At 41.6% G+C, this 14,331-nt stretch overlaps 1 protein-coding gene across 1 annotated transcript; it reads left to right on the top strand.

Annotated features, from left to right (window-relative positions):
• The first annotated feature begins 2,773 nt into the window (after nt 1-2,773).
• ARPC3 (actin related protein 2/3 complex subunit 3) lies at nt 2,774-12,733 on the top strand. The gene is made up of 7 exons (XM_036103452.2): nt 2,774-2,932; nt 5,742-5,841; nt 8,382-8,458; nt 10,023-10,091; nt 11,218-11,344; nt 11,882-11,976; nt 12,433-12,733. The coding sequence occupies exons 1-7, from the start codon at nt 2,927-2,929 to the stop codon at nt 12,493-12,495; spliced, it is 537 nt and encodes a 178-aa protein (XP_035959345.1). The 5' UTR covers nt 2,774-2,926; the 3' UTR covers nt 12,496-12,733.
• Nucleotides 12,734-14,331: the final 1,598 nt, after the last annotated feature.

Genomic DNA, 14,331 nt, shown 5'->3' on the forward strand with positions numbered 1-14,331 from the left:
TTTTTCTTTTTAATGTGCACATTGGTTGAATTGCTTATTTTCAGTGTTTTTAAGTTCAGTAGCGTTGGGTGTGAAAGCATGCAAAGTGGCTAGTCAGTCAACAGATAAATTTCTCTAGCATCTACCATGGGCCAGGTCCTGCTAAAACAAAACAGAATCTAACTTAATGAGTTATGCAAGACCTTATGCTAAGAAATATTTTACATAATCTCTTTCATTTAATCCTCAACGGGACCTAGCTTCATTGGCCATTTGGCCCTGGATCGTCCAGCTAATACAGTTTAAGTCCTTATAGGAAACCCACAGCTCAGGTTAAATTTTTAATCATTCTTGGGCTAGATAGCAGGAGTACACCTGCAGTGTCCCATTTGATCCGTTTTACCTAAAGACATGCCAAGTGTGAGGAACCATAGCTATCGGTGGTGACTTGTGTCTGAGGGCTTAGGCTAGGGGCAAAAGTCAGGTATTTGCATCATGGTCCATTGGTGTGAGCTGCTGTCATGGGGGCAATCAGGAGAGAACATGAATGGGCATCTTGGGAATGTGCTGTCCTGCTTGGGGGCTCTCCCTGTGGCCCTGAGTACAAACGGGTGAAAACACCCTGATCTCCAAGTATTGCTAATTCTTAGAAATTTTATTGTTATGGAAGAAAGGAAAGGCAACTTCATTTGCCCTCGTTGCTCCTAGAGCTATTCTTCCCTGGTTCAGCTTCTGGAGAGTCTAGTATGTGCCTCTGGGCAAGAAGTGAAGGGCCAGATTGAATTTCCTTCCCCTCTGGACACAGGTTTCAAAGATGAGTATGTCCATTCCAGTCCTCAAGGAATTCATTATCTTGGCAGAGAGCCTGACATGATTCTGTGGAAAAAATTTACTGGTGGGTGCCAGGCACTGGGGATAAAATGGGAGCACTCAGAGCAGACAAGGCCTTACTCTCATGGAGCTGACCTACAGGGCCCTTGAGACCATAAGCAAGGAAACCTTGATAAGGAATGGGAAGAAATGAAAACAGTAATGAAATGGAGAGTGACTAAGGGACTACTTGGGGCTCATTGTCAAAAGAAGTTTCCTGAGTGGTACTATTTGGCCAGAAACCTGAATGAGAAATCATTTGTGGGAACATAGAGCAGAGTATTCTAGTCTGAGGGACTGGCAGGAGAAATAGCCTGAGGTAGCAATGAACTTGGCTCTTAAGGTGATGTTGGGGAAGATAATCAAGAGGATGTGACCACTGGTTGATCCCTGGCAATGGGAGGTTCTTCACCCCTCCCACCCCTCACAGTGGGAGATGTTCCAAGGACACAGTCTGGAGAGAATAAGGTGTTGAGACCATTGGATGTGACTGAACCCAGTTAAGGCCTCCATATAAACTTAAAAGATTCTGGCCAGTTAGGTGGGTGGAGAGATCTACTCTTGCCTCGCCAGAGATAATGTTAGGAGTTAGTTGGACAGTTAGGTAGTCAGGGCCAGGGTTCCCAACAAGAAAATATGGAGTCAGGACAGCTAAAATAAAACAGCACTGACATCCTGTTTGCAGCTTAGGACCGCACTGACATTCTGCTTTGCAGCCTTTGCAGAAATGACTTCTGCAAAATGTCCTAAAACAAAACAATTAACCACAAAAGCATTTGTCAATATCACAGGCAAGGGGCAAGTAAGACATAAACCCCCAGATGTCAGAAAAAAAAAAAGAAAAGACCATCAGCACGTGGACATTAACCTAATAGGTATACAGACGCAAAAGAGCTCATAAAAACACCTAAACTTAGAAACTCCGAGAGCAACCCACTTCTGTCCCCCTCCCTCTCAGAGAGCTTTGTTCTCTTGCTCAATAAACTTTGCTGCCCACCACTCTTCGTCTGGTCTACCTCTTCATTCTTCAAAGTAGCGTGACCAAGAACTGCAGGCACTAAAGGGACACAAAACCCTTTAAAAATAAGCCTCACAAGTAAGTTCCCTCGCTTATTAAAACCACTACCTGTACATCTGGATTCTTCAGTCTGTCCTTAGCCTCTGTGTAGGAGGGCCAGTTTGCGAACTAACACATGAAGTGCTTTCTAGTAATAGGTAAAAAACTCCTGAACTTTTAGGGTGTTCCAGGCATGTGAGTTTTAAGCATTTTACATGTAGTTAATTTCATCCTCATGAAACAATGAGGTAAGTACTATTCTCTCCATTTTCAGGAAACAGGCACAGAGAGGTTAATTAACTTGCCCAGAATTACACTGCTAGTAAATATTGGAGCTGGGATTCAAACCCAGAGTCCACTTTCTCAGTTTTTACACGCAAAAAAACTGAAGTACAGAGTAATACATAAATCCCTTCTCAGAGAGCTCCCCTTTACCCATTGTAAGATCCAGAACGAACCAGTTGGGTTCATTCACTCATCAAATATTTATTGATGTTTACTATGTATATCACCATTACAGGCGCAGGGGATGCAATGTTGTACCAAACGGACAAAATCCCAGCCTTCTTGACGTTCACATGGATGGGGAAACATACCAAAAGTAAGCTAAATAATAAAAGAATCATAACTAAGGAAAAAAGAGGGAAATAAGGATGACGCAGGGGAGTGGAGTGGGACTGAATTTAAAATAGCGTGATCCAGAGAATGATTCACTGAAAAAATGAATTCTGAGGAAAAACCAAGGATTCTGTAACCCAAAAATCTAGCCCCATTTTCGCCCACACTTTACGCATGCGCAGCACTCAGCCCCTGCCTAGTGCTCGGGCGCCCTCTGGCGTCCCTTCGACTGTGCGCAGTCGCAGCTGCCTGCGGCGGGACAGCAGGACCGGAAGTGCCGCGTCCTCCCCTCACCCTCCCCTTCCGCCTAACTTCCGCCTACCCCGCCCGGGCCCCCGGACCGGAAGCGCCGCGCTTGAACCCCAACCTCCTCGTCTATCTTGAAACACCAGCGCCGCCAAGATGCCGGTACTGGGGCCCAATTCGCGGTGTGGGGAGATGGCGAGAGCTGGGGGGGAGCAGCGAGAAATCGTGCGTGAGCTGAGAGAAGCGGGCGGAGGAGGGCAGAGAAGAAGCGGGGCCTGAGAAGGGGAGAAGCGAGGAAAGGGGGCCGGTCGCTGTAGGATTGGGTCGGCCCGGGGGTGTCGGCCAGGGGGGACGGGGCCGCGGCAGAGTGGGCCGGAGACGCTGAGCGTGCAGAGGAGGCTGCCTCGTCCCCTCTCGCCCCCTTCGTTCCAGTGCTGACCCCTTCTCTCGCCCTTTCTGTACTCCCCTACTCCAGCAGGATCCCCGAAGATTCACTAGAGCTGAGAAGCCAAGGGCTGTGCTTTTTATTTTTAATTTCTCAAGTCTGGGGTCCGGCTTCTCCTTTTTGTCCCCGCCGCAGGCCCACTTCCTCCTCAACCCCAGGGGGCGGGTCCCTCCCGCTGCTTGTCACTGTCATACTCCACTTCCCGGACTCCTCTTCTGTCGCCCCGGCAGTGGTGGCCACCCTTAGCTGCTGGGTGTAGGGGCCGCCGGAGCAGACGCAGGGCCCGCTCCTGGTTTCCAAATGTTTCTGTTTTCGCGTGCATCAGAGTAGGAGTAAAATTGACTGTAGTCTGGTTGTGCTTCGTTTCTGACAGCCAGTCTGGTGGGGTGAATTTATCGCCATCATGGTCTCCATTTTGCAGATGAGGAAAAGGAGCTTCAATAACGTGATTACTCGCACAAAAAATATTACTGAGCACCTGGTGCATGCCAAGGACTGTCACAGCAGTGAATAAGGCCAACAAATGCCCACGCTCAAGGAGTTTACCTTCTCATGGGGAGACAGACAAACATGTAAATGGAAATAAAGAGAAAAGATAGTTTTAAAGTTTTTTTTGTTTGTTTTTTGTTTTTGAGAGAGAGAGAGTGGGAGCACGCTGGGGGCGGGGGAGCAGAGGGAGAGGGACAAGCAGACTCCACCGCTGAGCGCAGTGTCCGGAGCCCCCAGGGGGGCTCTATCCCACCACCTGAGATCCTGACCTGAGCCTAAATCAAGAGTCTGTGGCTTAACCGACTGAGCCACCCAGGCACCCCTAAGATAGTTTTAGATAGTGACAAATGTGATGAAGGAAATAGATGGGTAACAAGACAGCTGGTGAAGGGGAGAGTGGAGGCTGCTTTAGATGAAGCATACCTGTGACAAAAAGGAGCAAGCCATAGTTAGAGATACTTACTTAATGAATCCCGTTGGTACCATTCGATGCCTGATACGTGCCAGACAGGCGCTGAGCTACACACTGCATGTAAATTATCCCATTTAATCCTCGCAGTGACCCTGTGAAGTAGATACTCGTTGTTCCCATTTTGCAGAGGAGGAAATTGAGGCTCAGAGAAGTATAGTAACTTACCCAAGGTTTCCGTACTAGTGGTAAAGCCAGATTTTTAAGCTAGGACTTTATAAAGTCCTGTGCTCATTCCTGGACTTTGCTGTGATTTCTTATTTAATACCTGCCTCTTCCATTAGCTTGAAGGTTCTTCAAGGGCAGAGATCTTACTGGTCTTGCATACCATTTATCACCATGCCTTGCACATAGAAGGTGCTTGATAATCGTTTGGTGGATGAATGAATATGTGAATATATGAATGAAGCACAGGTATGCTTCTTGTGTTACTAAAAGCCAGACATCTTGTAAAAAGCAGGACTAGGAATCAGCATACAAATTGCTCTCATAAATGTGATTTCCCCTGCTCCTTTAATTCACACCTACCCAATGAGGGCAGTAGATAACTCTTCATTTTATAAATTTGGAAACAGGCTAAGAGAAGAAAAGTGATGTCTTGGTCAAACATAGCCAGGAAGTGGCAGAACTAAAAAGCCAGTGCTTGAGTTCTGGTTTAACTATAGCTAGGGGGGCTGGGTGGGGGGCGGTGTACGCCTGATTTATTATAGTGTCTGCCTATTTCTATAGTGTAAATACTCCCATCAGTTACCAATGTAATGTCACTGAACATGGAATTGGAAGATGCACAGTAGCACACCATTGCATAGTATTTCCGCCACAAAGATACAAAAGTTATAAATAACCTTAGGATCATAGACAATAGTAAAATAATTTTTTAAAATAGGAAGTAATGAATTTTGAGTATTACCTTTGTTTTTAATATAATTAATTGCAAATTTATATAATTTAATTTTTAGTAACGGCTGTGTTTAACAACAGCTTGCCTCAAAATTTGTCAAAATTCCTCAGAATTTAGGGGCGCCTGGCTGGCTCAGTCTTCATGTAACTCTTGATCTCAGGATTGTGAATTCGAGCCCCATGTGGGGTGTAGAGATTACTTAAATAAATAAAAATATTTTAAAAATTGCTCAAGGGGCGCCTGGGTGGCTCAGTCAGTTAGGCGTCTGCCTTCAGCTCTGGTCATGATCTAGGGGTCCTGGGATCAAGCCCCACATTGGGCTCTCTACTTGGTGAGGAGCCTGCTTCTCCCTCTCCCTTTGCTGCTCCCCTCTCCCCCGCTTGTGCTCTCTCACTCTCGCTCTCTCTCAAGTAAATAAATCTTTAAAAAATATAAAATAAAATAATAAAATAAATAAAAATTTAAAAATTGCTCAAAATTTAACATTCAGTTTTCATGAGCCAGTAAAAGCCAGCTCCAGCAAATCGCTGCTACCATCCCTTTTTCCTCCTCTCCTAGTGAGTCTTGGGTGGGTTCCTCTTTTTTTCCTTTGTACAAATGTTACTTGTCTGCCCCGCTGACGTTTGCTCTCTTTGTCTCCGTGTTCTTACCTGGCTTGACACTATAGGCTTACCACTCTTCTCTCATGGACCCTGACGCCAAACTCATTGGAAACATGGCGCTGTTGCCTATCAGAAGTCAGTTCAAAGGACCTGCCCCTAGAGAGAGTAAGTGGAAACTTCTTTCCATTATTTTCAGATTTTAGTAGGAAACATCTAGCAACTCTCTGACATTATCAAATCCGGCAAATTCTTAGCTCAGTCCTCTATCTCACACTGCTCTTGTATTTTCTGTTTGCTTGATAGATATTGCCCCTCTAGACCTTTCGAGATCATGTATGTTGTATTGAGTAAGAAAGTGTATTATTGCTGCTGATTTCTCTTGGATATTTTTTTGAGAGGGAAGAGGAAATGTGCTTAATTCTCGACACTGTTCTGTCATCACTCTTGGTTCTTACAAAGTGATCTAATGCTGCTCCTTCTATAGAATACCATGTCCCCATCCTTTTTCTGTCATAAGGCTGGAGAAAAAAAACCCAAAACATTTTAACCCCTTCCCCCATCTATATCTACTTCCCTTATTCATTCTTCAGGATCTTCATTTTCAGCAGTACCTCGATCTTAAATCTTAAGTGTCCTGTATAACATTACACATTCTTTCTCTTGCTTGTCTCAATTTTATATCTTTGCTTTCTTTTTTGGTACTCACTTTCTCTTTTTTCGAACCATTTCTTACTGTTTAGAAAGCCCCATTCCTTTTAGACTCTTCTGACACATTCTGAGATGTTCTGCCAACAGTATAATTTGTATTATATTAGACATGATTTCCCTGCACCCAGAAAGCATCTGCACTGAGTTCCATTCAAGGTTTTTAAGACCGTGGTTTTCATTACCAATCTTGTACTGACCCCATCTTCATTCCTCTGCCAGACTATTTGACGTGACCTCTTTTTAATTTTGTTTTCAACATCAGTTGAAAGTTCAGTAAACTAAATAAATTTGGTGAATCACCACAGTTTTTACTTGATTCCAAGATGAAGGAAAAGGAACAGATGGAAAAAAAAAAAAAAAGACCAAAAAGAAGAAAAATAATCTAAAAGAAATACAGTGCAAAGAAAGATTAAAAAATAATATTGTCCCAGATTCCTTAAGAACCCTTTCAGATCTTTACAGAATACCATGTAGCATATCAGAAGATGCAATTGACCAAGGATGGAGTTTATCTAATTACCACCTCTGCAACAATTCATGGGCCCTTGAGGGAGAACAGGACCCCAAGAAACCAGATCTTCATGGTTTCTGTAGACAGGGAATGACCTGTTTCTCTTCCCCAGGGGGCAGGATTAGAATGAACTGGAATCATGAAGGAGTACAAGCCTATGCTGGAGCTAAATAACTGTTAGCATTAATCAAGTTCATTTATTTACATTCATCAGACACCTTTTTAACACCTTTGTGTGCCAAACACCCTTCTAGGTTCCAAATCTTGTAGCCCACCCCCTACCCCCACATTGTTAGGTTTAGAACTAACTGGTTTTGTAAACACTGAATCCTCTGAGGAAGTGTCCTTTCTGCAGATAAGAAAATTGCAAGAACAGGAGTCTAGAGTTAGAATTCTGTTGAAATTCTTTAGCAGGGGAACGAGCAGGGTTAAAGACGGCTAAATCAGAGTACTAAACCTCCAGGATTACTTTGCATTTCTGCGGCGTGAGAGGGATAGCGGTTATGGACTAGAAATATAAATAACTCTCTGAAAAACAAAAACAAAACTGTCTCTGCATTGCTGCAGCCGCCTGCCGGATATCAAGACCCTGGGATTTTGACCTTTTTGAAATAAGAAAAGGAAAACAAAAACTGCCCAAGAAATTGTATAATGAGATCTATCTTTGTCACAACAGTATTTCTGGCTTTTCTCAGTCTCCAGCCACCTAGAACAGCTTGTACAAGTATATTTTAAGTCACAGTTTTCATAAAAAGAAAGACGTATGTGTGAACCCAGTGTGTTCCTAAATGACAATTGAGATTTTTTTTCCCCCTGAAACTGCAGTATGTTAATTCATATAAAATTACATTGAACACTTTTTATTTTTAAACAGGATTTTATCAAAGTTAGTCTGTCTCAGTCTATTTTTATAAGTGCATTGAGAGATGTCTGGAATGATGTTCACCAAATGTTAATAGTAGTTATTTCTAGGTAGTGAGATTTAGGGTGACAATAAAATATTTTTCTGTACTGATTAATTTGTTTCTAATGAGTAGACTTTTTATAAAAACAGTAGAGCTATTAGAATAAACCATGTGCTTATTTTTCTAGAAATTGTTTCTGAAGACCTTATGTTTCTTTTTTTTTTTTTTTTTTTTTTTTTTAAAGATTTTATTTATTTATTTGAGAGAGAGAGAATGAGAGAGAGAGAGCATGAGGAGGGGAGGGTCAGAGGGAGAAGCAGACTCCCCGCCAAGCAGGGAGCCCGATGTGGGACTCGATCCCGGGACTCCAGGATCATGACCTGAGCCGAAGGCAGCCGCTTAACCAACTGAGCCACCCAGGCGCCCAAGAAGAAGACCTTATGTTTCAATGGCCTCATTTTATTTCACTCAACTCCAAGACTTTTGACCATTGAGCTGTTTTTTTTCTCTATAGCTTTGTTAAGTGTTATTTTTACATTTAGCTAATGTTCTCTGCCTTTCTCCTCTTGTGTCCTGTTTAGCAAAAGATACAGATATTGTGGATGAAGCCATCTATTACTTTAAGGCCAATGTCTTCTTCAAAAACTATGAGATTAAGGTAAAGTACAGAGCTTTTAATATTTAATTTAGTATTCTGATGGGGATAATAATCTACCTGGCAGTCAGGGTTGTTCTGAGGAGTAAATAAAATTGAATGAGTTTGCATGACCTTAAAAACCCAGAATAGTACTTAGTATTAGACTCTGTATCAGTATTAGTTTCTCATTTTTCCTCCAAAGTCTATACCATGGCTCAGCAAACTATAGCCTGAGGGCCAAATCTGGCCCACTGCCTCTTTTTCTAAATAAAGTTTTATTGGAACACAGCCACATTCATTTTGTAATATATTGTCTATGGCTGCTTTCATGCCGCAGCAGCTGGGTTGAATAGTTGTGACAAAGACTGTTTGGCCCACAAAACCTAAAATATTTAATATCTGGTCTTTTCTAGAGGAAGTTTGCCAACCCATGATCTAGACGCTTTTATTCATTCAACATTAATAAAGCACCTACTATGTGCCAGTCCAAAACTTAAAAAAATTCTACATTGTAGCTATGTTATTTTTATATATTTTTATGTCCTGGACCTGAGATGGAGAAATAAAGTTCAGTGATCCCGACCCTTCCCTCAGCTACCTTTTCTTCCTTTCTGCTCTTAGTTCTTGTGAGGAATGAGGTCAAAAGGAAGTTTAGGAGGGTGGCAGAAAAGGAGAGGGAGAAATAGGAAAAAAAAGAACTTTTCTGAGTTCATCCTATGAGCAAGTTACAGGAATGTCAACAACTTTTCTTGATAATATTCTAGAATATGGAACTTCAGCCTCTCCTTGACAAACTTTGACCTTTTGGAATCAAAAGAGTGTGAAATCTTTTTTGCAGGCTCTTGGTTTACAAGTTGTAGTCTAAACATCCTATGACATTCATGGTGTTTTTTGTATTTAATGCTCGGTCTAAGTGTGATGTTTGTAGTAGGTATAAATAAATGTAATTCTGCCACATTTCATTCTCTCCTGAATGTCCTATGCCCTTAAAAATAGGGGCAGGTGTAGTTTGTTTTTTTTTTAACTGTAATTCTGTGTAAAATCTGACCTGAAGTACATGCCACTTCTGCTCAACATCCAGTCTTCACATTTTCCTTTTGGTTAGATCAAGAGTTGGGCTCTTGGAGCTCTTCAGGAACAAGAAACACGTGAAATAGCTGTTTCCTCCTTTAGAGTCAGGAATGCTTTTGTTCTCGGCAGAGATCCTGAAGTGAGGAGGTTTTAAAAGTTAGCCGACCATATGGTACACCTCAGGCTTTCCAAGCAGCTCTGTTAAACTCTCCTTCCTGCACGGAGGGAGGGGCTGTTGGCACAGCATCCTGTGACCCAGAGGCAGGGCCGCCCCCCAGCTCTCGATGGCCACTCCCTCCCCCGGAGTGGACAGAAAGGTGGCTTGGGAAGACTGCATTTGGCGAATGGGAACTGTTGATGCTGTAGGAACTACACTTGCACAGTTTTCAGTTGATACTCAAAAGACAAAGCTTGAATTCATTTATTACACGTGATGGTTATGTTTTAATCAGGACTGTTTTTAACTTTTGTTCCTCCCTCACCCCTCCTCCCCCCTTCACCCCGGCCCCTGCAGAACGAAGCTGATAGAACCTTGATATATATAACTCTCTACATTTCTGAGTGTCTAAAGAAACTCCAGAAGGTAATTAAACTTGGATGATTGTCTATCAGAAAAACACAGTACTGACACATGTTCACCCTCCTAGCTATCGGATTCGTTGAGACTTTAAGGACAAGTAGATAATACTTCCTCCCACTTAGAGCATGTACCTAAGAGGAAAATGAATGTGGATTCTAAACAGTAGTTTAGTTGACTAATGAGAAGATAAGGGGCTGGTGTTTTAAGGCTTTGCATGTATTTTCCCAAGACAGAAATCTTCCTCAGCCCCAGGTTAAGAACCTCTGAGCCAAGGATATAATTCAACGGTTCATGAGCTTGAGTGGGAAAAAGATTACGTCTTTCTTTTCACTAACTTGTAACTGAGATTTAGCATTTACTTTAATTATTAATGTAGGCAACAATCCACAGTAGCATTAGCCATACCTGTAACTTTTTCTTCAGGAAAAATCACAGCATTTTCCTTTTTTTTTTTTTAAGATTTTATTTATTTATTTGACAGAGAGAGCACAAGCAGGGGAAGTGGGAGAGGGAGAAGCAGGCTCCCCGCCCCGACAGCATTTTCATTTTACATTTAGAGTTGAAGTTATTTTGAAATTTTATTTTCACTCATTACTACTTCAAATTTTAGTTATTAGGCCCATTGCGTTAATAAAGAAGCACATGCATGTGTGTGTCATAAATTTGGCTTTTTAATACTGTAATTATTGTGTTTGACTATAATTGATTTCTTTTATAATTTTGTGTATTTTATTTAATCCATTTAAAACATTATTCTGGGGACGCGTAGGTGGCTCCGTCAGTTAAGCATCTGCCTTTGGCTCAGGTCATGATCCCAGGGTCCTGGGATCGAGTCCCATATCGGGCTCCTTGCTCGGTGGGGAGCCTGCTTCTCCCTCTGCCGCTCCCCCTGTTCATGTGCGCTCTCTCTCTGACAAATAAATGAATAAAATCTTTTAAATAAGTAAAACAATAAATAAATGAATAAAACATTATTCTGAGGAGTCCACAGACTTCCCTAGATTGCAGAGGGGCACCCAAATACATTAGTAATCCCAGGCATATCTACTTAGACTAAAACAATTACAAATTGGATGTTGTTATCCTTTTCTCTGTAAAGTATGTATGTGTGTGTATAATTTTTTTTTAGTGCAATTCCAAAAGCCAAGGTGAAAAAGAAATGTATACGCTGGGAATCACTAATTTTCCCATTCCTGGAGAGCCTGGTTTTCCACTTAATGCAATTTATGCCAAACCTGCAAACAAACAGGAAGATGGTAAGAACAGGGTTTCTTCCTTCCTCTCTATGGCACAAGATCTCCTCCATTTGACTTTTTACCCCCGTTCTTTCCTTGTCTTGATTGGTGTACACGTCGAGAGTGGAATCATAGCACGGATGATATCTTACCAGTCACTCTCTCAAAACATTCTTGGCAGGACACCTGGGTGGCTCAGTAGGTTGAGCCTTCAGCTCAGGTCATGATCCCAGAGTCTGGGGATCGAGTCCCACATCAGGCTCCCTGCTCAGTGGCGAGTCTGCTTCTCCCTCTGCCTGCCTCTCCCCTTGCTTGTGTGCTCTCTCTCTCTCTCTCTAATAAAATCTTAAAAAAAAAAGATTCTTGGTAACAAGTATAACACATAGAGACTCTTTTGAACCAAAATAGTTATAAAACCATTGGGACTGTCATTTGTTTCTTAATCCTGTTTGAATGTGTAGAAGTGTATTGCCAACGTCATTGTGCAGACCAGCGACCAGCACATGAGGGATGCATTCTCAGGATTTTTTTTATTGTTCTGCCTGTTCCTTATTTTAGAGGTGATGAGGGCCTACTTACAGCAGCTGAGACAAGAGACTGGACTGAGACTTTGTGAGAAAGTTTTTGACCCTCAGAATGATAAACCTAGCAAGGTAAGACCCTCTTCTTTACCTATTTAGTTGATAAATAACCTTTTATCATGTAGCTACTATTAAACAAACTACGGTTTTCTATGGTGAGAATACTTTGAGTTTCTGCATTGCAGTGTTGCTTAACTACACGGTAGGGATTCACTGAGTCACACTACATAATGAATTGCATATAATAAACATTTTTGGTTGTTTGTTCTTATGCTAGGGCATTGTAAACCCATAGGGCAGATTTTTTGTGTGAGATATCTTGAATGTATTACATTTTTTTTGTCGTCATTATTTTGACTTGTGAGTCAAAAAAACATTTTTTAACGTGTTGTCAAGAAGTTTATAACATAAGGGATGACAGACCAAGATTAAATTTTGTTATTACATAAATTCCTATTCTGACCTTACCTTGAACTTGCATTGTGATTTGACCACCACTGTTCCTTCTGTTTTATCCCCTCTTGCTAGTGGTGGACTTGCTTTGTGAAGAGGCAGTTCATGAACAAGAGTCTTTCAGGACCTGGACAGTGAAAGGAGCCTGAGCAGACACTTTCCACAGCCGTGGGCAGCATTTTACAGCAAGATGTACACAGTTATTTGCCTTTATTTGATAAAGTTTTATACAGAAGAGAGAAGAGAGCATGTCTTCACTTGAAGAGCTCTTTATCAAGAATTTGGGTGAGGGAGGGAAGAATGGGTGATTTGAAATTTTCTGCAGTATTAAGCTGGTGCTTAATAAAAATAAGTAAGAATAAAGAAATTTCTAACATTCCATGTCAAAAAACTTTATTGCTTATCTTTGACATTCACTTAAAATTTTTTTGAGATAATATTCACCCTTTTAAAGTATACAATTCAGGGGTGCCTGGGTGGCTCAGTTGGCTAAGCATCTGACTCTTGATCTCAATTCGGGTCTTGATCTCAGGGTCATGAGTTCAAGCCCCGCACTGGGCTCCATGCTGGGGGTGTGGAGCCTACTTAAATACATACATACATACAATTCAATGGCAGTCACCCCCCCCCATTCTTTTCTTCTCCCCCTGACTACCCACCCCTCAGCCCCCAGCAACCACTGATCTACTTTCTGTCTCTATGGATCTGCCTCTTCTGGACATTTCACATAATGGGATCATATAACATGTGGCCTTTTTGTTCTGGTTTCTTTCACTTAGAATAATGTTTTCAAGGTTCATCCATGTTACTAATAGTGGAGAACTAATAGTTCTCCATTCCTTTCCTTTTTTCTTTATTGTGGTAAAACATACATAACATTACCATTTTAACCATTTTTAAGTGTAGTTCACTGGTATTAATTACATTCACAATGCTGTGCAACCATCACCACTATGCATTTCCAAAACTTTCTCAGTACCCCAAACAGAAACACTAACCATTAAACTACTGGTGACTGTAACCCCCAGCTCCTGGTAATCTCTACTCTACTTTCAACCTCTAAATTTGCCTATTACGGCACCTCATATAAGTGGAATCCAACAACATTTGTCCTTTCATATCTGGCTTCTTTTACTTAGCATAATGTCGTCAAGATTCATCTATGTTTCAGCCTGTGTCAATACTTCATTCCTTTTTATTGGCTGAATAATATTCCAGTATACACACTGGACATACAATGGAGTATTATATATATTATATGTAGTTTTATATATATATGTATATATATAATATATATTTATATCCCATTTTGTTTATCTATCAGTTTATGGACATCTGGATGGTTTCCAAGTTTGGGCCGTTACGAACAATGTTGCAGGACATTCCTATACGAATTTTTGTGTGGACATAGGTTTCCATTTCTCTTGGTTCTATACCTATATTCTTTGCCCATTTTTTAACTTGAATTATTTATCTTTTGTCGAGTTGTAAGAGTTCTTTATATGTATTCTGAATACTAGGCCCTTATCAGATATATGATTTGCAGAAAATTTCCCCCATTTTTATAGGGTTTTTTCACTTACGTCCTTTGAAGCACAGAGGTTTTTGTTTTGTTCTGTTTTGTTTTAAAGATTTTTTTTATTTGAGAGAGAGCGCGAGCAGGGCAGAGGGAGAGGAACAGGCAGACTCTCCGCTGAGCAGGGAGCCCGATGTGGGACTTGATCCCAGGACCCTGGGATCATGACCTGGGCCAAAGGCAGACACTTATCCAACTGAGCCACCCAGGCGCCCCAATGTTTTGTTTTGTTTTTAAAAGATTTTATTTATTTGTTTGAGAGAGCACAGGTGGAGGGGAGGGACAGAGAGAGGGAAAAGAAGAAGCAGACTCCACGCTGAGCAGGGAACCTGATGTGGGGCCAATCCCAGGAACCCAAGATTATGATCGGAGCCAAAGGCAAATGCCCAACTGACTGA

Source organism: Halichoerus grypus, chromosome 13, assembly GCF_964656455.1.
Source record: "Halichoerus grypus chromosome 13, mHalGry1.hap1.1, whole genome shotgun sequence".
In the NCBI taxonomy this organism is placed as follows: domain Eukaryota; kingdom Metazoa; phylum Chordata; class Mammalia; order Carnivora; family Phocidae; genus Halichoerus; species Halichoerus grypus.